This window comes from Panulirus ornatus, chromosome 6, assembly GCF_036320965.1.
Source record: "Panulirus ornatus isolate Po-2019 chromosome 6, ASM3632096v1, whole genome shotgun sequence".
Taxonomy (NCBI): Eukaryota; Metazoa; Arthropoda; class Malacostraca; order Decapoda; family Palinuridae; genus Panulirus; species Panulirus ornatus.
In genome coordinates, this window is record NC_092229.1 from 15,372,865 (window position 1) to 15,399,619 (window position 26,755).

A 26,755-nucleotide genomic window follows, 5' to 3' on the forward strand; every position below is an offset into this window, starting at 1 on the left:
ATTCCATAGGAATTATTCTTATTGTGTGAAGGTGTAGGTGTAAATGGAAAAGTTAGGATGCAAATAAATTTTCTAACTTTTTGTTTCCAATTGTCTGGCAATATCTCATCAGTGCTTTATTCAGTGAAACTATTTCCAACATTATCAGCTTTTATCAAGATGTGTCTTTTTCCACTGCTTTGACGCCATTCCAAAACCATGGGCGTTTTCTTTTTTAAATGTTTAACTGGCAAGCAGATGGTCAGCCAGGGAAGACAGCTGCTGCTTCTGCTTTTTTTCAGTATTTTTGCCTTGTTTCCTTCTGTGGTGATGTATAATGCACATATATATAAAAGGAATAGAAACATAATGAATTAATGTTTCCTATGAAATCTTTTAACAGGATTGCAACAGGATGATGATCCTTACCTCTCTCTCAAGACCTGTTTTAACACAATACCAATCAGGATATGTCCTATACTTTCTCCTCAAACAACTTAGATGCATTACAAATACAATATTTAAATAAAAACTACTTAAATAATTCCTTAATGTACAGCGCAAATAGGTAATTACACAGACAGTTTGTTCTGTTTTGTAACATCCAAAATGCCTGAAGCATATTGTTATCAGATTTTCACTTATAAATTATCGTGCTGAAACTCTAGGACTGTTGTACAACCATTTCATAAAATTTTCTTTATAATGTGCAGTGCCATATCTTAATCAATACTGATGTACATCATACAATATTGAAATAAGATTAATCCACAGGTACTTCCAGCAGTCAATATACATAAAATACTAAGTTTTTGAATAGCCTACAGTGCAAACATTGAGGTGTTTGCAAAATGTTTGCTTATCCTTACAATTAGGTTTGAAATAAATAAACAAAAATGCTGCAGTGGTCCTACTGTGCTCTCTGGGTGTTGACTTGAAGCTGAATAAGTTAATGCGGTTATAACAGATGAAATCCTATCAATATCAAAAAACGCAAAAAAATTTATCTATTCATTATGATAATCTTCAGCGTATTAAAGCAACACATATAGCACCTCGTGTCCAGAAATATTCTAAGGAAACATGTATATATATAACATTATGTCTGAACTAAACTTGGCTTTGTTTAGTTTCAATTGGAGTGAACCCTTTACAGGAAAGCATATAATGTTTATTTAGGAGCTCCTGTACACCTTCACATACAGCAATAAAAATGGAATGGAAATCACCCTTTCTCTAAGCAAAGGCAGGCAAAAAAATAAAACCAGTTAGAGTGAAAAATCTACAAAATATTTGAAAAATTACAAGAATTAGCAACTCTCATAATCTAACTCTTCTGAGAGTAATTGTACTTAGTGAGATAGTGTTCACATTTGTGAAATTCACTGCTCTTGTGTCTGCGCACTGCTCAAGCATCCACATGTCACCACAGTCCATTGTTTGCAAGTTCCAAATTGCTAAGCATAGCTATTCAAATGAAGCAAGTGACACTGCAATGTTTATTTAGCTCTTTTAGTTCAACAGTGATTTTCTGGTCTAACCCAGTGCACAAAAAAAAGGCAACCTTTTTAAACTTATGCAATAGAGCACCAAAATAAAGAAAAAACTTTATCTCATGAATTAGGACTGAACTGATCATAATTTTGAAAAATCACATCATCTACCAGATTAGCCATTTCATTTTTCTACACAAGCCATTTTTGACCCCCAAACCCTCGTCTGCTTGCTCTTGCAGAGTGCATCACACCCATTCTCACCACCACCATGCTCTCCAACTCTGGCCATCATATAACATCTCTCACCACCACCACACCCTCCCTCCTGGCTACCATACCATCTCTCACCAACACCATATTCTTCTCTGACCAACACACCCTCCACCACCACCACCACCATACCCCTCACTCCCTGGCTAACACACCCTCCCTCACCATCACCATTCCCCCCACTCCCTGCCCACTATACCCTAAATGGCAGAATGGCATTATTCATTGGTACAACCACACATTCCCTAATTTCCCCTCTTCACACTTCCCATGCTACTGACACAACCTTCCCACTCAACAATAAAAATTTTCCAGAAAATGTATCACCCCAGCAGCAAGCAATTTCTAGTGTCTGGTCAATTATCTAAAACTGTGTACAGGAGCAAGTTGTTCTGCATCTGGCAACTTCCTCAGTGTGTCTACATAGAGACACCAACTTCTATGTAATCACCAAATTACCAAATTATTAACTTGGTAGACACTATATTTTGGAAGCAGAAACAAGAAAGAATTCATGTTAAGTACAGTAAATATCTGCAGTTGTAATTTTGCTGAAAACTTATATAACTATCAGGTCCCCTTGATAATCACAATACCTATATTCTAGTAAATTCTGTAACCTGCCTCTAAGCAGCCAGATCCTGAGACATTAGAATGTAATGTACAAAGTGGGGGTGTGGGAAAGATGAGCGGGGTTACAAAATCATTGCAAAACTGCGTGGATGAAAGTCTGCTAGGAATATTTGGACATAAAGAATATTAGAGGGATACTATGAAGGTGAAGGGTTTTGATGTGTGATGGCAGAGTTAATGGGGAAAAACAGAGAGGTGGATCATGTGATAACATAAATGAAGCTGACCTTACACAGTGGAAAGAGCCTGAGGATGAAATAAGAAGGAACAGATGTGAGGTCGAATGATAAATCAACTTACTGTTCAAAATGAATTCTATGAAACATTGACAAATATGAAAGTCATGATTTGACCTATTTTGCTAAAAAAAAAAACCCACTAAGTATCAGTAATGTTTTAGTTCTTCATTATTGTTTTATCCATGTAACATGTTTTGTTAACCTCAGAAGTATTTTTCTAATAATTCTGTTGTCTCATTAATCTAAGGTCCTGTGTGCTTCATGAGCACCATGTAAAAGGGAATGAAGTTAGGCTGATATAAATGTATAAGGGAATGAAGTCAGGCTGACATAAAGATGGAAAGTTGCATGGGAGTGATTTCATATGTGAGTAATACAAGAGAAAAATGAGATATAAGTGAAACTATGACAAATAAAAATCTGTTAACCTAGACTACTTAAGACAAAACCAAAATATTGAATGAAATTGGCATATTTGATGCCACATCTACAAAAATGAAAGTTTCTAATTTTCATATCAAATTAATGAAAAAGTTTTGCAATACATATAATACACTGTTCTGCAGTGAAAATTCAAGGAGCATGGGAAAACAAGAACTGGGTGGTAAGTCTAACAATATAAATCAAAAACCTGAAATTACATTGGACTACACAGCATTAAATGGAATTCACAATATAATAACCTATACTCAAACCAATATGGTGGTCAAAACTGTTGTGAGTGTTACTTGCCATGATGTATGTTGAACCAGACACTTCTGCTGACCTGGCTCCTCGTCTATTAAAAGCTTTCTTTCCTCGTAAGCTATGACCCCAAGTTAGGGGAAACGGTGAAAGTGATGAAAAATAGAAAAAAGACAGACTGAGAGGGAATATGTCAGTATCATGGTTTGTGTGAAGTTCAATATTTAATTCACTGTAGATTTCAACTGGAATTAAAAACTCATAATACAAATTACTTGCTGTATAGTCCAAAACAACAAACTCTCATCATTCACTTCAGAAAAATCTCTTCTCCCTTTTGCAAAGAGTAACGATTTCTATGCAACTGTGAAAATATATTCTCCCTTTTGCAAAGAGTAACGATTTCTATGCATCTGTGAAAATACTTAGACCCTGCTTTATGTGAACATTCATTCTTTCATGCTGGCAACTACATGATTCACAGAGCTGTATTATCAAAATGGAACAGCACTGTTGCACAGTCTTTTTAAACCAAATCAGGATCATTACACAAAATGTCTAGAAGAGTTACCTCCTCTCTCATTCCTCACATAACACAAAGTACTGAAAATCAATGGGACACATATGACCATCTCTTTGCATACCTCTTTGATAAATTATAAGTAGATAAAAAATAAGAAAATGAAGAGGAAAAATGAAAAGGAAAAAAACATGGCCAGAGGTGTGTATATTTACAATAATTTTTTAAGGGTTTATAAGAGAGGATTTTTTAAAAACATTAAAAATTTTAAAATGAAACATTTAGAAAGTATTACTCATCCTTCAACTAATAATTATTTGTGTGAGTATATTCACAGGTGAAGGTCCTTGCAAGCAAAGGAGTTTCCAATTTCATGCCTTTGTTATGACAAATATTAAATATGATAAAGATTATTTCTTTTTATAGGATCACACAGTACCATTGCAAGCTTTACTTAAGGTGCTTCCTAAAAACTTCATGAACTCTTGAAAAATGTCTATAATCCTGGGCCAGGGTCTTGCTTAGAGCTTGAACGCTTTTAATTATTATTCAATAGACTGCTTATTGCATAATTCTTAAAAAATTTCAAATGTAGATGAATTTTTTAAAGCACAACAATACCGACATGCAATTTTGAATGAAGAATGAAGAGAGGGGAAATCAAAAACAAAATACTAAACACTTTGGGTTAAGGGGCCATCCAAATATTATGTGAAGAATATCTCAGGATTCCCCTCAAGTATCATTGCATAAATTTCAAAAAATATGAAGAGAGAAAGGAGTCCAGGAATCAAGCAAAGATTTTTCCTCAAAGGCTGGCTTATGATAGGGTGTCTGAATGTATATGGTTGTCACTAACAAGAAAAGAAGGGATACAAAAGCTGTTATACTTGATGATAGAAATCTGGATGTTCCAGTTTGGAGAAAAAAAAAGTTGTAAAGTAAGAAGGCAGAGTGGTTTGGAAATGTTCAGGGAGCAAAGTCCAGTGAAGGGGTGGCACCTCTGCTGGGAATGAGTTGTGGAAATGCATTACAAAGTGTAAGGAAGGTCAAATCAGTTGCAGGTCAAAACAAAACTAGATTATGGGAGATGGGTGAATGTTAGTCCTTAAGCACTGGAGTGCATATTGACTGAGAGGAGCATATGAGAAAGCCAATAAAGGTCAAGAGAATGGTATGGGAAATGGAAAAGAAGATAAACAAGAAATAGGGTGATTAGCTTGAGAGAGAATAAGAGACAAATGGGGGTGACCACAAGAGGATGGGAAGCTGATAACAGACAAACAAAATGTGAAAAAGATATTTTCTTTTAAGTTGGAGGCTCCAGTCACAGACAAATGTCCACAGTAAAGACTGGGCCTTAATTGATATATATAGAAGTTTATGAAAGGGAAAAAGGACAAGAAAAAGTATTTTAAAGGGAGTGAAAAACCAGTCTTTTAAAATGTGCCATGTCATAGTTATTGGAAAAGAAATGAGGGGGTAGAGAGTTCCAAAGCTTCAAGGTGCAGGGGATGAAAGTTATCAAAATGGTCTATCCTTGAGTTACTAAGAGCCACAATGTAATCATGTTACATAGCAGCATACTGGTCTAGCTTGTGGTTGGGGCACACAAGCAGCCAGCTCTCAAGAGCAAGATCCAAAGTAACACCTAGAGAAGAAGGAAAGTGTATCAAAATTAAGAGAGTAAATCTAAGGACTTTAGGATTGAATGTATTTCATGATCAGAGGCACTTGTGGTATGTTTGGGATGAGATGACATCTGGATTGAGATGGTCATGGTGAATGGAACAGAGATGAGAGGACAGACTTAAAGCCTTGTATAAAACAAGGCGTGGTAAAGCATCAAGTGGATGGGATTGTAGAAGAAATTATCATGAATGTGGGGTGAGTGTTGTTTAATGAATGGTCAGGCTGTCTGATGCATGTTGCGTAAGGTGCATGAGAGAGTGTGACTGACAGGGTGGTGCTGTGCACAGAGAAACTTACAAGGAATAGCAATATGGAAGAAATTCTTTGAAAAAAAAGTGACTCGATGATTTGTATTAGGCACTTATGGATCTGAAGTAAGCACATGACAGGGTTGAGAAAGATGCTTTATGGAAGGTGCTTCAGATATATAGTGTAAAAAACAAGTTACTTAATGCTATAAGGAGTTTCTACCAGGAAAGTAAGGCATGAATGTGAGCAGGAATGGAGAAGGGTGAGTGGTCCCCTGTGAAGAAGAATCTGTATTAAAGATGACTGATGTGTTTGTGGACAGAGTGAAGAGCGTGGGAAATACAAATGTCCTGGAGCAAGGGACAAGTTTGCACAATGCTAGAGATGGTTGGGAAGGGCATGGGAACTGAATCAGAAGCTGTTTGTAAGTGACACATCTTTGTTGGCAGACTTCAGACTGTAAAAACAAAGTTGAAACAAAATGTGAACTAAAGTAATGATGTGCAGCAGAGAGGCGAGACAAAGTGTTTTGAGTGCAAGTTTAAATGGGAATGACCTGGAAGTGGTGCAGTGCTTTAGGTACCTGGGGTCAGATGTGGCAGTGGATGGAACCGCAGAGGATGAAGTGAGTCACAATAGGGAAGAGGGCTGTGGCCCTTGAGGAATTAAGGATTATTTGTAAGGAACATTCAGACTCTGTTACAATAAAGATGAGAATGTTTGAAGGTATAGTAGACATAGCAGTGTTGTACAAATGTTGGTGGTGGGTCTTGAATGTAAAGGAAAGGAAGACAGTGAACATGCTGAAAATGAGATTTCCGAGGATGATGTGTAGTGTGATGAGGGTTTAAAATAAAAACTGACACTGTCTGAGAAATGTGTAGCACAGAACTTAGTCTTATTGGAGGGCCAACCATGGAGTGCTAACAAATAATTTAGTCATATGAAGATGATAAGTGAAGGGAGACTGACAAGGAGGATCCATGAGTCAGAAGCAGAGGGAAGGTGATGGAAGGATGGAGTAAAGTGGAGTTTTGATAAATCTGGGCCTGCATATTCTTGAAGATGAGAGGTATGTGTCTGACAGAAAGAACTGAAGCAATGCAGTATATGGAAAGCACTATGATCGTAATTGCCTGCACCAGAGCAAATGAAGCAGTTAAGGTAAACTATGGAGTAGCTTGTGAAGGATTAGCTGTGGATGTAAGTGACTGGATTTGATACACTGTGCATGAAAGATAAAAGTGAGGATGTGTGCAAATACGGTCATTGTCTGTTTGTTCCTGATGCTACCTCACTTAAAAGGGAAAGTATACTAAGTGTGAAAAAAAGAATAAGAGCACCATGTAAACTGGGTAAGTAGGAAGGAACTAGACTCTAAATGGCCAGCAACAAAATAAATACTTGATAGCTTCAGACTGCAATGTGCATAAAACAAAAAACTTCTTTATAATATACAGAACTTCAAACAAGACATCACAACACAGAATATTAAAGTGAACAAATGAAATATAACCCAGTAACATCTGAATGGAAAAGCAACTCAATACACAACAACATTATAGCTATGACAATGCAAACTTCAAAGAAAAGGCAGATTCAACTATAAAACATGATTAAGAATTACCTTGTTGTATGTTAATAAAGAAATGTATTTACAAGTAACACCATGATAAGTTAGTAAAGACCCTTGACACTAACCATTAAGTTCATCCAACTGCTTCTGCAGTTCAGCCACCATGAGTTTGAGGTAGTCATAAGAAGCCCGAGCAAGTGCCTTCATCCATGCTTCAAGAGATTCTTGTGAGTCTGCAGCAAGGACATAAGTCCTTCCACCCCCACCATGAAAAAGTAACTTGAAGGTAAACTGGTCCTCACACTCAGCCAGCTCTGTGGACCAAAGGAAGACTTACCACCATGTAATGTGTGTGTGTGTGTGTGTGTTTACTTACATATGCAATATGGGGGGAGCTTTACAACTCATAGTACCCATTGTCTTAAAGATTCCTTTGAAAAAGTTTTTAAAATTTACCTACTCTGTCTGTATCAATAGTTTCCTCACATATCTTGTCTCATGTACCCATAACTCAGTTGCTTTATTTTTTCCTTCTCAAAAACTGCTACTCATTTAGTTCTATTTATCTACCTATAACTCTGATGCCCTTTCCCTCTGGGAACTCCCTTGAGGTGGTTGCCAAGGCAAAAGTGTCTCTATAGTTGGTGAACTCTAATGCCATCTCTAAGCCTTTAGTGCCCTACCCTTAACAGGCCATTGGCAGAGGGCAACTCCGGTGCAGTGTTTCCAGAAGCTCCTACCAAATGTTCCTACAGACTACTTCTACTTAATGTGCCTACCTTATGTTCCTGACTTGTGTTCATTTAGCTTCCCATCAAAACTTGCTGTTAACTGGTCATTTCTAATCATGAGGAGTATGATCATAATGACTATCTGTACAGTGAGAGAAGAGTTTTACAATCATGGGGACCCATCTCATTAACTTTCTTCATCATCCAGTATCTTTTTAAACATTTGTATACTACTGGTATTCAGTTCTACTGCTTAGTCCATTCCATTCATTCACCAACCTTACTCTGTAGTAGTACTCCTTTGCAGTCTTTCTGACAAATTTCTTTGCCTAGTTTCTTGTCATGGCCTCTGGTTACTCTGTCTCTGAATCTCTCAAAGAAGTGTTCCCTGTCAAGATTATCACACCAATTTAAAAACTTGAAAGTTGTAATTAAGTCATCCCTCTCTATTCTCTCATCCATGAATGGCAAATATGTAGCCCTCAGCCTCTCACTGTAGCCCCATCTAACTATCTTTATCTCCAATGACTGTTCCATTCAGGAATTCCCATCAAGGGGAGGCCATAGCAAGAGGGCCACCACTTAACCTTGTCCACATGCCATTCTTGCATATACCATTCCATGCTCTCTTCCACTATTTCTCACCCTCCAGTACTCTTACATTCTATTTCCCTAAGTTATAGATGGTCTTCCTCTCACACTAACCCCTTTATTCATACACTCTCCTTGTAAATTCCCCATCTTGCATTCTGTCCACACACCCAAAACCTACTCAGAGTATCATGTTTCATCCACTCTATCACTCCACAATTCATTCTCTACTATACCAAATCTTTCAAACAACCTCTCTTAATTTCTTCATTCCATCTAGCCATATCACATGCTCCTCTTAACTCGTTTCCATGACTTGGATTCTTGACCTATGTGGCTCTCCCATGTCCATGTTTTGTCTGCATAGGTCAGACTGGAAAGACTATGCTGTCCCTCAGTCCCTTCTTCACTATCATACTTAAACCTCTATCCTTCATTATTGTATTTAGAGACCCAATGATTCTTCTACCCTGTATTGCTCTCCCTCCTATCTCTGCTTCATTATCACCAAACTTACCCAAGAAAGCTCCAAAATACTTTTAAATTCTGTCATCTCTTTTAACCTTCCTCCCCGCATTGTCTAACAGTTTAATATACCTTCTTCTCTCACTCTATAGGGCTTTGCAAAATCTATACTTTCACTCTGTTTCCTTGCAAACTGTAACTTGGCTCTCTTAAATCCAACATCATTTCTTGATGCCAAGGTCATGAAAGATTTTTTTTTTTTTTTTGCTTTGTCGCTGTCTCCCGCGTTTGCGAGGTAGCGCAAGGAAACAGACGAAAGAAATGGCCAAACCCACCCCCATACACATGTATATACATACACGTCCACACACGCAAATATACATACCTACACAGCTTTCCATGGTTTACCCCAGATGCTTCACATGCCCTGATTCAATCCACTGACAGCACGTCAACCCCGGTATACCACATCGATCCAATTCACTCTATTCCTTGCCCTCCTTTCACCCTCCTGCATGTTCAGGCCCCGATCACTCAAAATCTTTTTCACTCCATCTTTCCACCTCCAATTTGGTCTCCCACTTCTCCTCGTTCCCTCCACCTCCGACACATATATCCTCTTGGTCAATCTGTCCTCACTCATTCTCTCCATGTGCCCAAACCATTTCAAAACACCCTCTTCTGCTCTCTCAACCACGCTCTTTTTATTTCCACACATCTCTCTTACCCTTACGTTACTTACTCGATCAAACCACCTCACACCACACATTGTCCTCAAACATCTCATTTCCAGCACATCCACCCTCCTGCGCACAACTCTATCCATAGCCCACGCCTCGCAACCGTACAACATTGTTGGAACCACTATTCCTTCAAACATACCCATTTTTGCTTTCTGAGATAATGTTCTCAACTTCCACACATTCTTCAAGGCTCCCAGGATTTTCAACCCCTCCCCCACCCTATGATCCACTTCCGCTTCCATGGTTCCATCCGCTGCCAGATCCACTTCCAGATATCTAAAACACTTTACTTCCTCCAGTTTTTCTCCATTCAAACTTACCTCCCAATTGACTTGACCCTCAACCCTATAGAACCTAATAATTACCAAACTCAGTCACCAGCTTCAGCAGTTTCTCACATGAATCAGCCACCAGCGCTGTATCATCAGCGAACAACAACTGACTCACTTCCCAAGCTCTCTCATCCCCAACAGACTTCATACTTGCCCCTCTTTCCAAAACTCTTGCATTCACCTCCCTAACAACCCCATCCATAAACAAATTAAACAACCATGGAGACATCACACACCCCTGCCGCAAACCTACATTCACTGAGAACCAAAGATGTACAGAAGAATAATGACTGCATCAGCTTACTAGGAAACCTGGATAGACTGAAAAGTTGGTCTCTTGATGAAATGCAATCAAAGTAAGTCTACAGTACTACGGATGGAACACAGTGAAAGAAGGCCTCAATGGAATTATTACTTTCAAGGAAATAAGTTACGAAATCAGTGCATGAAAAATACCTAAGGGTCAACACTGTGCTTACCTGAGTGTCCAGAGAAAGGCAATTAGCCCTTCTCTGGACACTCAACACATCAATCTGTTTTAAAAATTTAAAGGCTGCCATCAGCCTTCATTCCTCTTTCTTCAAAGGTGGGCAAATTTAAGGCCTCTAACCTTTCCCTATAACTCAGCTCTCTTAAGTATGATACCATTTTTGCTGCTCTCTACTGGACTTTCTCCTCTAGCTCTATTTGGTTCTTTATGTATAATCAAACTTGAGAAGCATATTCTAGTTTTGGCTTTTCATATGATATGAAAAGTTTGCTGGATACTTCTTTACCCATGAACTTGAACCCAATTCTAATATTTGCTAACAAACAGTTGGTTTCCTTAACCATTATTCTAAGGTGGGGCTCTGATAACAGGTTAGGGACAACCTTCACCAAAGTCTTCCTCACACATAGATTCCTACAATTTGTTTCCTACTATATGATACTCATATCAAGGCCTTCTATCACTATGACTCATACTCATTATATCTTCTTTCCTCTTTCACACTTGTTCACTGTTTCCCATATTAGCAAGGAAGCACCAGGAACACACAAAGAAAAGTCTCATTCATTCACATCAATTCTTTAACCTTCGTGTGTAATGCACGGAAACCACAGCCCCATCAACAAAAAGCCCTACAGACCTTTCCATGGTTTTCCCTAGCTGCTTCATGCATCCTGGTTCAGTCCACTAAAAGCACATCATCCCACATATAACACATTTCTCCAATTCATGTCTTTCACTGTCTTGCATGTTCAGGCTGTGAGCATTCAATATCTTTTTTCACTCAATCCTTCCACTCCCAATTTGGTCTCCCCATTCTCCTCATTCTACCTCTGACAAATAAATTCTCTTTGTCAACCTCTCCTCCCTTAGTCTTTCCATTTGTCCAAACCATTTCAGCAAACACTCTTCAGCTCTAAACCACACTCTTCTTATTACCACACCTTTACATTAATCTCTTATTACTTACTTGATCAAATCACCTCACAGAGAATACTGTCTGCAAAGACTTTATTTGCAAAATGTTCACCCTCCTCAATATTACATCTACTCAGGTTATACCTTATTAACCATGCTTGCATAAGACTAACTCCTAAGTCTGTTACAGTCCCCTTGTATGTTCATGCAATCTTCCATGCTTTTCCATCCCTTACAACCATTTTACCATCTAAAAGCATAGTCCAGTAAGAGTCCACACCTGTAAATAATTTTCATGTATCAATAAGAGTAACACAGTCCCAGAACCTTGCAGCACTTTGCTGGTGACCTAAACCCACTTTGAGAGGGCTCCTCTGACATGTTACCTCTGTTCCCTTCTGCCAAGATAATCTTCTATCCATTGAAGGGGTGTTATTCTCACATACTCTCATCATTGACATTCAGAACAAAATTTTGTGTTAAACAGAAGTTCAGCTCATCAAAGTTTTGTGAACTGGATGGCTTACCATAGGGATACTGTACTGTACACTAAATATTTCTCCTCCATATGTGATAAGACTTTTTTCCCCTGTTTAGTCCACAATCAACTGATAATGAAGTTCAAATATTTATAAAGTAATATTTACATACTTTTGGCATTAAAGTAAAAGATGTATAGACATCAAAGTATTTCCAAGTGCAAGAAATTACTGTGATATACAATATCATTAGTTTGAATAAACAGTAGAGTATTACAAATGAATGATTCACAGCTGTAAAGCTGTGAACAACTCTACTGACTAAAGTATCTGTATATAAGGCAGCATCAGTCACTACTTTAATACAGAAAACCAAATACTTAAACTTATCTATTCCTAAGTTTCTTAAAACAGCAATACACTTACCAATGGTGCATCCCTCAAGGATAATAACGCCGATTGGCTCCCGATCACCCTTCTTTTCAAAATAAAACAGTAGATTTCCCTTCAAAACAAACCATCGCCTCTGAAAACTTTTGTTGACCTGAAAAATTAGCATAATGGTAGGAAAAAATAAACAGCACAGCTAAATCTGTTGTAAATTATTCTTGAATCCCATCACTTGGAAAACATTAAAACTTACTGTGACTCTGCTACATCTAAGGCATTATGATCCTAACAAGGTTCTGTATGTGTCTTCCCCACGTATAAACATGTAACCCAAAAAATGACAGACCATATAAAATCAAACATAGTCCTATCTCACAAATTACTGTTACTTTTGGATCTTATAATACTAACTCTGCATGAAAATACCATATTTAACTTATAGATAAAAACAACTAAAATACTTTACCATATTCCTAAAATATGTTTCTGAGCTAAAAAAAAATATGTAGTCATATGACAACACATCCCTGTATTTTCAGTAAAAATAAATTATCTCAAACAACCAAGTTTCTCACATACTTAACTTCTTAACTGTTGGAAAAAACATGCAAAACATCATCATTTTATCTAATAAGCAGATATGAAAAAATGAAAGTTCTGAGGGGGTAGCAATTTATTTCTCTACCACATGTAAAGCCCTATAAACATCTGAAAGAGCACTTGCTTGGAGGGGCATATCCTTAAGAATTAACCAAATTCAGCCACCATAAATCATATGAGGCTGCCAGAAGCTTATATAAGCTTCTGTGGTGTAGTGGTTTGCATCACTGACTGTATCAAGCAAGGGCCTCCAAAGTTCCAGTCCTTGACAGGACAACTGGCTCTCAGCCATCACAGCTGATCAAACTCCCCTCAGGGATGGCCAATAAATGGGTACCTGGTGCAGTCTAGGGTGTACCTTTACCTTTATCTTCTTGCCCCTGGAATCCTTTCCATAGTGCTCCTGCAGTATTTAGGAAGCTAGCCAATTCCACCAGGCGGGACCACGGATCAGAGTATGGTGAAGTATGTCAGTGTGATGTGAGCACAGAACAAATCAATTCTTAAAACACCAAGCCCTTAAAATTTTGGAAGGTCCATAAGACCGTAATCTATCAAAAATTATCTTAATCTATCAATTAATAGGAAATATAAAGTAAAAAACGCAAACTTGGCCTATCATTTGTTTCTTGAACTTTGCACTCTCTTTTATATCACCACCAAAGGATTAATGGTACACAAAGATCTTTTCCCAATGCTCCAATATCTACCAAATCCTAATCACCAAAATTAGTGCTAAATAGAATGTTGCCAAGTAGCTTCTACTAGGCATGGGGCATATCAAGTATGTGTGCCAGTTTTTGCCAGGGCCATACTTCCACTGTATCATATGGGTATCCAAAATATTATCTTTCTTTCCCAGTGCTAAATACAGTTGCCTGTGACATAAAGCATCTTTTATCACTGATAACATGTACCTTCCAATCTAAATGATGTAAGGAAAAAGCAGCCCATGCAAGCAAGGAGAGTCCCTACAAGCTAAAACTGTGTTATTCAAGTAACTGACACTAGAATCTTTTCCTGGTGCTAATCATGTTGCTTGTGACTTAATGCAACTATACATATCAATAAAGCATATCTTTGAAGTTAAATGATGGCATGAAGAAGCAAACAAGCATAGATATGGTAACACTCCTAACACCATAAATAATATATATACTAGTAAAATTCCCTATGGATACTTTTGCGGACCTTTTGAAGTTAAGTAAAAATGTGATACAAAGAACTGCATCTACAGAAAAGTCATGACATGTCTTCTGTACTTACTTTAAGTCATATGTTCTCATCTTATAGGTCAATAATCAAAAGAAGAACCAAATGTGGAGTACATCTAAGTTATGGGGTCTAAAGATCATTAACTGGACCCCAAGATAAATTAGTAAACCATGCTTTAGCCTATGAAATCATGATTCTTAAACATAATTCTATGACAGACTTTACAATATAATCAAAATGTATATAAAACCTTATCCATTCACAAAGGTATGATTTTCTACTTTTGACACATTCCTATGCAATCTACAAAGAATATCCAATCCATATATTACTACCCCTGAGAGGCAATGGACATGTACAATATCGCTACTGACAGTAATCTCTGGATACAGGGTGGGTGAATAATACCGGACATATTATCAAACCCAGATAATATTCTATGGATTAATATTTTCTTTTTATATCAGATTGTATGGGACTCTACTAAAATTTACTAAGATAGTCAAGTTGGCAAATACTGATAAAGCAAGGATCATTTAGCTGTGCTTGAAATACCATTAAATCATCTGGAGTCAAAGAAAATGGATGACTGAACCACAACTCAGGCACAGTTACACAATCCTTCCTCTCTTGATAACTGTGAATTTAATTAGTATATCTAACGAGGGTCCCTTTAAATTTGAAATAAAAAGAATGTTCATAACAGAAAGACTTAGAATTTTGTTTAAAAGGTGTTTGGTATTTCTAGCCCACTGTGCAAATGTGTGACATGTTCCTGTGTTCTTAAGAAAAATTCACATATTTTGCAGCAATAACACAATACATAATGCTTTGATTCAAAGCTGGCTATCAAAAACTAATATTCTAATTATATCTTTAAAATCTATGCTTGCTAAGTTTCCCCATCATACAAAAAAAAAAAATATGAAAAGTGGAGAATCATGTGTAGATGGCCACATACACAAGCACTAATATTTGCTGCCCAGCTCAGGAGGATATATCAAAACCCTTAAGAAAATCAAAAGAAATAGATAACCTAAAAATCATTTTCACACACACCTGATAGCAGCCATCTACACTTATATCTATGAAAGCACTTGGGTTTCATAACGGTTTTTCTGATTTTCATGCATTAAAAATTAACTTCAAGTTGAGATTATAAAAACCAAATAAAACTGACCTCACCCTTCTTCTGCAAATATCCTTCTTTGTCAATTTGAGATGGGGAAATACTGTATGCACATAGGTTTTTTTCATTGATTTTCATTTTGACAACAAGAGCTGTCAAATATAAAAATCAATGTCTCCAGTTTAGACAGCCTGCAAGAAAAAACATTTTCACTAAGGTCAACGATCATGTAACATAAACTGCCTTATTTGCAAGACTACATTTAAACAAGCAAAATTTCAATATAAAGTAAATGAAATCCAAAGTCAATATGGGTAAAGAAATGTCTGGTTAATTAATGGAAACACAAAACCCAAAATCCACATGACAGATACTTAAGTATTAAGTTCCAAATCATCACACACTGTATTTAGTTTAGCCTTGCTGAAACTCCCTGAAGACCTTTAATCAAAAAGATTTGATATGAAATCATACATAATACTCTCTTCCCCTTGTCTTTCCTTTCCTTTTCATTTGACATTAAAGCATACACAGTACTCTCTTTCCCTTGTCTTCTTTCCCTTTTCATCATTCTCTATATCTCAATTAAGGCTGGGCCTTGATGGGACTTTTGTCTGTGATTGGAGCCTTAAAAAAAGAAAAAGAAAACTGATTTTCTTGGGAAAATCACAAACCTGTGTTATATTTCAAACAATAATGATGAACCTCCCTGTAGTCATTCAATCCCCTACGACTTAATTACTAATCAAACCCTCATGGAGGCGCAACTCTACATAATGTTTAAACAACAACCAAAGTTTCTTATGTGCTAGGAAAAAAAATCTTACAGGAACTTGAAACTATACAGCATATCTCCAATGCCCTAATGAGTCCTTTGGGAAGATTACAAAAAATAAGTTGAGACTACCTTTGATCCAATCTATTGGGTAAACACAGGAATTCTTGAGTTATTTTGGTACATGACCATCTGAATTTCTAAAAGGGCCAAATAAAGTAGGCAGAATCCAGGGAAAGCTGAGCAAGGCTAAAGCTATCTATTTAACTATATCTTTGACAACTGTTTCCTTTGTGAACTACCATTAAGAGGATGGTCATGACAACATAATCTCCACTTATGCCTGTCCTTGCACCATTTCTCTCCTTCCAGTACTCTTCCACTCTATTTTCCCACATCACACGTGGTCTTCCTCTTGCATCAACTCCTTTAATCATACTATCATACACTTTTCATAACCTCTCTGTCTTGTATTCTTTCCACATGCTCAAACCACCTTAAGGTATTATGTTTCACCTTCTCTACCATCTTGTAATACATTCCATTTGCATTCCTTGCCTTACCAAATCTCTCATAAACCCCCTCATTTCTTTCTTCATTCCATCTAGTCATACCACATGCTCTTCTCAATAAAACTCATTTCCACAGCTAGGATTCTGGACCTCTGTGACTTATGTCCATGTTTCTGCTGCATAGGTCATGGTCAGGAGGACTATGTTGCCCCTTAATCCTTTCTTCACTTTCATATTTACATTTCTACCCTTCATTATTCTATTAAAGGAGCCAATAACTCTTCTACCCTGTGATGCCCTCACCCTTATCTCTCCTTCCATATCAGCAAACTTACCCAAGATAGCTCCAAAATACTTAAATTCTGTCACCTCTTTCAGTCTTTCTCCCCCCTATATTTGTAACACAATTTGGTACACTTTCTTCTCTCACTCTATAGGGCTTTGCAATACCTATACTTTACTTTTACTTGCATCTACCTTCAATTTCCTGCACTTATACACATCATAAAACACACTTATAACCTTCTGCAACTCCTCTTCACTCTCCTCAAACAACATAATATCTTCCATAAACAGGCTTGTCACTAGCAACCACATCTTACCACCACACTCCATATGCACTCCCTTTCCCTAGTTTAGCTATTGTCACTCTTATCACTCCATCCATACATATATGTTAAAAAGCCATGGTGAAATCACAGCCTTAACTGACATCCAAATATATACCTAAACTTTTGTTCAACTCTCCATCCACTCTTACATGTAAATCTGCTCTTATATAGAAGGCTTTCACAACAACCAGCAATTGCCCCCCTACCCTGTATATCTTTAACACACCCCATGAAGCTTTCTGCTTGACTCAGTCACATGCTTTCTTCAGATCTATAAAAGCTGCATACAGCTTCTTAATTCTGCTAGATACTTTTTGACAGTCATCCACACTGCAAAAATCTGATAGATACTTATTGTGCATTTCGTCTCTTTAATTACTTTATCAATCAACACTCTTGCATACAATTTCCCTGATATACTCAACAGAATTATTTCCCTATAAATCTATAAATGCTGCATACATCATTAGCACATTTTTCTTTGAAGAAGGGAACAATGATAGCTTTCACATAATCATTAGGCACAACTTTCTGCCTCTATGATAAATTACAAATCAAATGAATCCATTCTATCACACTATCTCCATACTTCAACATTTCAGCCATACTCCCGTCCAAGACTAAAAGTGATTATAAAATCATTCTAGCTAATGACAAACAAATGGCTACTGGAACACTTGCAAAATTCATTTCTGTATATTCATTTCACATTCCTCTCATTTTCTTTCCCTTTTACCCCACCCTCAGACCATCATGTACCATAAAGCTTTCAAACAAAAATGTAAAAGAGCCCTGCACAAAAGACAGAAAGACTATTCAAAGTGCAATTAGAAGAAATAAAAAACATGCATGGAATAATCAGAGAAAGAACTTAAAAAAAATGTGAAATATGGGTAAACCCAGTTTCAGATGAACCCCGGACTCACAATACTGTATTGAGTGTAATGGCAGAGAGAAACAGTATCATTCATTAAGTAAAATGTGCAATGGGTATTACTTACTATTCCTACCTTTAGGTATTTTCTCATTGCTCGTACTCATAGACAGGTATAATACCCTTCTTTCTCCCACTTCATCCTTCGACTGCCATACCCTGTTTGGTGGTTAACAATGAACTGCGACATACATCACATGAGAAAAGATTTCCATGACATGTTTAGCATTCATAAACCACGTCACATTTCCCACTAGGTCCCCTCACGTCACCTATGAATCACTCAGTCCCTCAAAAGCATCTCTTTCAGGTGATGCTCACGGGAAGTCTAGTGCAAAGAAGTGTTACTGATGTATAAGCTATATAATAATTCTTGGATGAACTTGTTAATCCTCCTTATTCTAGTTACTCAGTTGTTCTATTTTTTTGGATATCCTAACTAGATCATACAGTGTCTGCAAAAAATCTTGTCCACCTTCCCTATACATTTTCAAATGTCACACTTACATTTCAGTACTTTGTAGTCTCTCCTTTGGCCTTGATTACCACCTGCAGACATCTGGGAATGGAACTGGTTAGGTTCCTGAAATATTCTAGGTTCGTGCTTTGGGGCCATAGGGTCATGATCTCCTGAATGTGGCAAGGAACTGATAAAGTATTACAGGAGGCAGCCACTTCATCGTTTGTTCTGAGACCCAGATGCACTTAAAAATCTCATATGTGCCGTATTTTCTTGCTTCCAGGTGAGAAATCAGGCTTTCTCCTCCTTAGAAAGATAAGGGCCAACCATCATGAAGCAAAGGTGGATGAAATACAGTGCCAAGATTCAAAAGTCCCAAAATGAAGTGGCATCCTGGAAGAGTTAAGAAAGAAGATTGTTCCCTCAAAATAGCCTGAGGCACACTAAGGCAGGTTGCTGGTGATCACACCATTAGAAACACTAAACTCGGGGACCAAATGTACATGAGCATCATATGCTTGTACCCACAAAAAAAAACTTTAGCCTTTGAAAATATGTGGGGAGAAGACAAAGCTTTTTTGTGACACTGTATGTTGTCAGTACACAATCACTTGTATCATGCATCGCCCAGGACAAAATTCCTATCCACTGTTTTAAAAGCTCCATGTCAGGTTCAATACTCTGCTCACTATATGCTCCTTTCTTCTCTCTTATTATGCACACTTCCCACCTCCTTTACAAAGAATCAAGATGCCAGCTGGGCAGCCCCTTTATGTTCACTTTATCACTCCATCACAGTAAAAGAGAAGTAGCTAAAGAATATATATATATTGTCAATATTTCATACTTCTGCAAGTATATCTCTCATTCCCAAGAGTGTTTTTCTAGGTTTTTTTGGAGCATACTGAACACCAGCCTTGCTTTATGGCAAAATTTCATTATAGTTAAGAGTGTTTTTCTAGTTTTTTTTGGAGCATACTGAACACCAGCCTTGCTTTATGGCAAAATCTCATTATAGTTATTCAATGGCAGGTAGTTACTTGAACTCACACACTCACTTCTCCATCTCTCTTCCACTAACCCTTTATCTTTCACTGTCTGTGTGTAATTTTGCAAAACAAAACCTCTTTCCAAAAGTGGCATAGCTTCAGGATTGTTGTCTATGTCATTCAACTTTTAAGGGACTTCAAAAACACACACACAAAAGACTATCTAAATATAAAGTTTATCAACCTTACTTTCTCTTTTCACACATTGATTCTCCCCATTTGACAAAGTAGGGAAGAACAAAAGGCATTTCTTTTTTTCATAAGAAAACAAAGATATATCAATATCATGACTCAGATGTAGTAATCACTTTGTTAAAATTTTCATTCATTGCACCTGGGCCAAATAAGGTAAAAATTCTTGAAATGCCTGTCTCTGAGGTATAATACGCTTGCAGTGGAATTCTTACCAGACACTATAGCCTAAATCTATTCCATACAACGGTCAATTGCCTATGTGGAGATGTCAAGGAAGCCAGTGCAAGATCTATGCCCTCACATTATATAATAAGCTGCAAAGCTTTGACACTCTTACAAAGTAAAAGATATTTGCGATGGACACTCTTAGTAATTATACAGTACTTGACTGTGACAAAAACAATTCATTATATATGTCTCACAGTACTCCTGGGGTACTTTATTTGCTTAGCAGAAAAGCTGCATATGCTACATGGCACAAAATACATGTATACAGTGTTTTGCCAGGTTGAATCGTGTATCATTTCATTCAAAAAAATTATGTTCAAGTATACTGTAATAACAAAACTTATTGAGATATTCTTTAAAATATCTGAGAATATCCTGCATACAGAGTGTACAAAGGATAGTAGGACTGCTACAGTCTTATGTTTAAGCATATAAGAAAGATAAAATATCAATCACTTGAATTCAGCCTCTTATCATCTTATCATCATCTTACCAAGACTGACAATATCCCCTTTCTACCCATACTCCAAAACAAATATAGCACAACTCACCTGTCTAGATATTAGGGTAAGGAGAGCAAAATGAAAATGGTGCCACCAGTAAGCTAAGCTTTTCTCTTGAGAGTTTGTAAATCAAGTTGGTGAAACTTTATCCTCTGAAACTTACAGAACAGAAAATATACTAAATGCTGGCATTGTGATAAGGACTATTTTAACACACTTATTCTGAAAGATTGTAGACATTATGCAGTAAACATGCATGTAGCTACTATGCTACTTAACACAGAATCTGATACAATACCTCACAAGATGCATGCACTGCTTTCAGTATATACTCCCTTAAGCCTATGCTTTCTGGTTACTTTCTGACAAGTAACAAGTGCATGTTCATAAGGTTATCAATGCTATTATACATATACCTACTGACATCAGTACAGCACACTAACATTTGAATCTTAGTAATAAAAACTACCATATCATTTCAACTCATTCTCTGAAGGTGGGAGAAACACATCAAGGTAATCTATTTTCTGTTCACTATGGCTGGGGAGGATATGTTATCAATTCTTGAATTAGTTGCCTCCACCTCAAGGTGACATATACAACTTTCAATACCTGTAGAGTTGTCCCACATATCAATTCCAGACACTACAGCCTAAGATTTTCTATATACTGATCAGTACAACTGAAGTCATTAAGAAAGCCTGTACAAGATCTGTGCCTTCACATTATGTAATAACTTTTAAAGTTGTCTTTCTTACAATATTATAAATATTAGTGATGAAAACCTTAGTAACCATATTTCTCTGTGACAAAACTCATTAAAATTATTGGTTAGATCACTGAGATTCAAATCAAGTCTTAAGTCTTGGCTGCTAGGGATATTCATTGAGGTATTCATGTGTTCAACAATTTCCCTGATATTCACAGCCCTCACCAATTTCACTTTAATATCACACAATAAAACAAATACCTGTAAAACATTCTCTACAACTTCTATTCTCTAAATGATGTACTACCACTGCTAAACAAAATTTCTATATTTTGTGACGTTACTAAGGAATAATCTTCGGTAGATACATTAGGCATAAGTTGTTGGTAGGAAGGAACACTAGATTGGAGCCTCTGAAAAAACTGCACAAGAGTTGCCCTCTGCTTGTGGCCTGTTAAGAGAGAGGCACTAAAGGATAAGAAGCAGCTCTGGAGTTCAAAAGTTATGAAGACTTTTGCCTTGTTGGAGTACCTAAAGGGAATGGGCGGTCAGAGATATAAATAGACAGATAGATAGATAGATTGATACAGATAGATAGATAGGTAGGTAGATAGACAGATACAAATAGGTAGATAGATGGAGTTTCATTTACATTTTCTCTAATAACAATAGCACTCCTAATTATCACCTCATTCGATAAAATGCACTATTCTAAATCACACTCTATAATTATCATTCTATTATCTAAATACTATTCTACCATTACCATGCAAATTTATTTATGATCCACAGCTAGTTTCACTGAATAATAAAACTGATGAAGTACCACTGCTAAACAAAATCTATAGATTTCTTACAAGCGCTTCATTTGCATTTGCCAACCAAACATTTTCCCTAATATTCATAGCCCTCACAATTATCACCTTATTCAATAAAATACAATATTCTAGATCACACTCCACAATTCCTATACTATTCTCTAAATATATCTAAATACTATTCTACCACCACTAAGCAAATTCATTCAATATTCACAGCTAGTTTCAATGAATAGTAAAACTGGTGAATTACTTTATATCTTCCCTCCTTTGCTTTAGTATATATATACATATACACAGCTTTCATTGTCATATTTTCAAAGTTGTCATTATTTTGTTGACTTGTTGCCAATGATGGGTCCAAACTCAATGAATCTGGTAATGAATTCTAGTCAATAAAACTGTACAGCATTTGTCAAGACATCAGGTTAGCTCTGCATTGTTATTAGCTTGATATCATGTGATTTTGTGCTATAATGCTAATGTGGCATTTAAAGAATACAATATCAATAGCAGAGCTTGACTTTGTACAGTAGATCTTATCAAACAACATTAGATATGGTTATAGTAATGAGGACTATGTATATCAAGAATAATGTGGGACTGGTTAATGTAAAAGTAAATAATGCATCCTTAAAATACCAACAAAACCTGTAAAAATCATATCTTCCCTCACCTTCTTACCGAAATGATACCAAAAAAAATATCAACATTAAATTCATCTGCATATTGAGTCAAATTCTTATCAACACCAAGCAACATTTGAGTGAAACAAGAACATACACATAACAAACGCATTATAAATAAAACACTGATCACTAAATCTTACATACTTAGGCAAGGTTTTCTGAGGTTCTGTTGATTTGTTTGCAAATTCAACAGCTAATTTTCTTTTCATTAACCTTAAAATTCACCTGAGATGGTATTATCATCCTACCTAATATCACTCTACAAAAATGTGATGAAAATCATACTCTACAATTGTTCTTACACTCTCTAAACTTAATAGCGCTGCAGAACAAAATCACTCAACATATAAATTCAACAGCAAAGGGAAACAACACTAATTACTGGCCACAATGTGACCCTTCAACGCCCACGGGGCAATAAAATAACCAATATATATTCTGTGACAATTTATCTATCATAGGGGCTTCATAAACTTGACTCTATGATTGGAAATCAAAATACAATAATAGGGCTCTCCTTATGTCTTACTTAAATCATCACAATCTTATTCTTCAAAACCGAGGGGGAGAAAAAATATGAAAAAGAAATTTGTTTCAACAAGTGAAATATCACTGTAAGCCCATAAATCACTTAGCATTATCTTTCCTCCATGTCCCTTGGGCACAGTCCATGAACCTACTCTTTAAATCAGAGTACTTCTGATAACACGTGAAAATCGTTAAAAAAAATACCTTTTTTATTGTTGTTGTCGTCCTCTCACCTGATCATATCGGGAGTGTCGGGCCAGCGGAGTGTACACGGCAGCGAACACAACATCTGACCAATGTACAAACACCTGTCAACGACTAAAATTGCTAGCGAATATCTAAAGTTTTTATTACCGTACATAGTTTTGAGCCGCATGTTGAAATTACCTGGAAATTTTCGAAACCTCTTTGTTTCGAATAGTAAAATGGTAATTGAGAAATGTCACTAAGTCTCTTCGAATAATAGTGATTAAGGAGATATTATTCCGAAAAATATTGATGAGTTAAGAAAAGATATGATGGAAATGATTTGCTAATTCATTCACAATTCACTGGTGAGTTCAATGTGATGAAGCAACGAAGCAATTTTCGCCGTGACAAGAAACAAATCATAAGAAACGCTTTATCAACTTTGTAACAAAACAACTGAAACCTTCGTGATATAACGAAAATCGGTGTTTTCACAGCATTTTTGATAGTAATAACACTTGTTCATATAATTTTACATTTGCTATTATCGCACGGTTACGAAAATATCAAATATATATAAAGTCAACCCACACACCTCCGTGGTATATCAGGTAGCATTCCTGACAGTGAGCGGATAGGTTCGCATTCTGGTGGCGACAGTCGGTCCACAGTCAACCTAGGTGTTCATCCTAGTGTAGATGTTATTTGAAAGGATATGAATAGAGCATTGACTTACATGATTATAGATATTCTATACCCTGGTATATCTGTATGGTTCGTTCCCTCATGCATTATGTAGCACGATTCTACTGAGCTCCCATAATGCGTGGAGCTATTCACAAAATGGAAGAAAGTACAAAGAGAGGTCTCACAGGAAAATTTTGAGCGAATTTCACATAAAAATACTAAAAAGATGTTAGGAGACATTTACTTTGGGATGGGGGGGGGGGGACAATGCTCCAAATTCACTATTCTAATTGATGAATACTCTTTCGTTATTGTTTGAATGCAGTTGAAAATTGAAATTTAGAAAAATGTGCTTATATGTATTATAATGATTGAGAGAAGATATAATCAATGGTAACCTTTATTTTATGTAAGCCATCGGACATCAGCTGATCGCGGGTGCAGACGTAAACATCTGCACGAGTTGAGAGAAAAGTTTTCCCAAGATGAACTCACTTCTAACAGTTTTACGAGTACCTTCATTATCTGGAGTTGTAGGTGGCGTGTTTGGATCGTGCAGGACACTGTTCACACGCCCACAGCTGCCTCACGCCCTCTGTAACACGCCCACACCCATGTTTGGCATTGGTGGGCCGGCCCCAGCAGGCGGGTTGTTAGTGCCAGCCGGGGGAGTCTGGGGTCAGTATTTAGTTCATATGGTAATTGTGCATTTTGGATGTTTCCTGTTTAGTGGCACATCGAAAATATAGAATATATTTAAATTTCTCCTGCAAAGATAGTATAGTGTACCCAGACGAGCGTCCCTAGGATTTAATTCAAAGAGGACCAAGAGTTGAAAAAATAATAACATTTTTGGTTATTGCTATTTTTAATGGCAAGGATATTTAATAAACAATATGTATTGATTGAGTAATGTTTATTGACTTTAAAATGTTCAAATATGAGTATATAGTGAATTCATGGAGGAATGATGATGTATCTATCATTTTAAGAATATATTTTTATGCTTGTTAGTCTGTAAGGGCAAAATATAGTAAATATCTCCTTCTTGGGGAAGTTAGGTGAGGTTTTGTGAATTTCTAGAGGTGTTTCACTAACTTTTGCATTGATTAACCCCACATTCCCTGACTTCATAGCCTTACTATCAGTTGAATAATTTTTTATCGTAGAATGCGAATGCCTCCTCAGTAAAAAGTTCACTACCCCAAGGAGCTTATAGTTCTTCATTCTGATATCTGACAATGACACAAGAACAAGTCACAGTTTCATATAACCGTTTGCAGATGATACTAGAGTCCATATGAAAATCGCATCAGTAGAAGACTGTGAGAGACTTCAAAGTGACTTATACAAAGTCTTCCACTGAGCCACCAAAACATCATGTTTTTAGTGAGGATAAGTTCCAGCTCTCAGGTATGGGGAAAATAAAGAGATTAAGAGCAGTACAGAATACTGGATGGATTCAGATGCCCTTGTACCAAGACTGAAGTGTGAATGACCTTAATGTCGTAATGTCTGACAACCTTACCTTTAGTGAGCAAGGCAAGGCAACAATTAAGTCTTCCAAAAAGATGGTTGGCTGGATATTGAGCACTTTCAAGACAAGTGAGAAAAAAATCATTGGTAGTACTTTTCAAAACACATATACTGTGCAATTACAGCACTCAACAAAGTAGGCAAAACTGTAGGATATAGTGTTCAAAGATCTTTCATGGCCCTTATTGATATGGTAAGGGAATTGAACTACCATGGAAGATTGATAACACTTAGGCTGTACTCTGGAGTGCAGACAAGAGAGGAATACCATCATTTACATGTGGAAAATCCCACAAGGCGTTGTCCTCATGCTACACTCAAAAATAATTCCCTCTTGGTGTAGAAGGCACAGTGGACTGTAAAATATTATCCCAAAAATTAAAAGGAGCAATAATGGAAAAGAGAAAACATCTTGAACACCTAAGGCTCAATAGTATTTAACATATTGCTTGGATCTATCAGATTTTTTTTATGAGGACAAAAAGGAGCATGATCATGTCAAGAAATAATAGTAACTGGATAGACAGGTAAACCAGATGGAATTTTTTGTCTTGGTTTGTAATAAGGTTTTGCCTTTGCCTTGTTCTGTTTATTTTTTGCTTTTGGGATATTTCTGCCAGTATGCAAGATTTTCTTTTTCATTAACCTGTGATGTATGTTTTTTTGGTTATTACAGAGTATTTCTAATGTAATTTTTATTCAGGAGGCACAAATGGACGCACTGTGAGAAACCACTTTCCACGGCCTAGCGAGAAGAAACGCATTGGGCGTCATGGTTATAAAGCCCGCTTGTCCACACTTGGTGGCCGCAAAATTCTGATGAGAAGGATATTGAAGGGAAGACATATATTAACCCATTAATTCCATATTGGCATTGATAAGTAAAATGTTTTAACAAAAAGGGAGTTTGA

At 36.7% G+C, this 26,755-nt stretch overlaps 1 protein-coding gene across 13 annotated transcripts in view; it reads right to left on the reverse strand.

Annotated features, from left to right (window-relative positions):
- Positions 1-23,730, reverse strand: part of LOC139749082 (sesquipedalian-1-like) — a 40,514-nt gene extending 16,784 nt beyond the window's left edge. Inside the window, exons 1-6 of one of the 13 annotated variants that reach the window (XM_071662607.1) lie at positions 23,637-23,691; positions 20,737-20,846; positions 18,330-18,412; positions 15,478-15,612; positions 12,514-12,631; positions 7,464-7,652 (exon numbers count right to left, since the gene is read on the reverse strand). In XM_071662607.1, coding sequence (XP_071518708.1) covers positions 7,464-7,652; positions 12,514-12,631; positions 15,478-15,549 — 379 coding nt within the window. In that variant the 5' untranslated portion in view covers positions 15,550-15,612; positions 18,330-18,412; positions 20,737-20,846; positions 23,637-23,691. Of the gene's footprint in view, positions 1-7,463; positions 7,653-12,513; positions 12,632-15,472; positions 15,613-18,320; positions 18,413-20,736; positions 20,847-23,636 lie in introns of all 13 variants that reach the window. The other 12 variants (XM_071662605.1, XM_071662601.1, XM_071662600.1 and 9 more) reach the window with 12 other exon arrangements.
- Between the last annotated feature and the right edge of the window lie 3,025 nt (positions 23,731-26,755).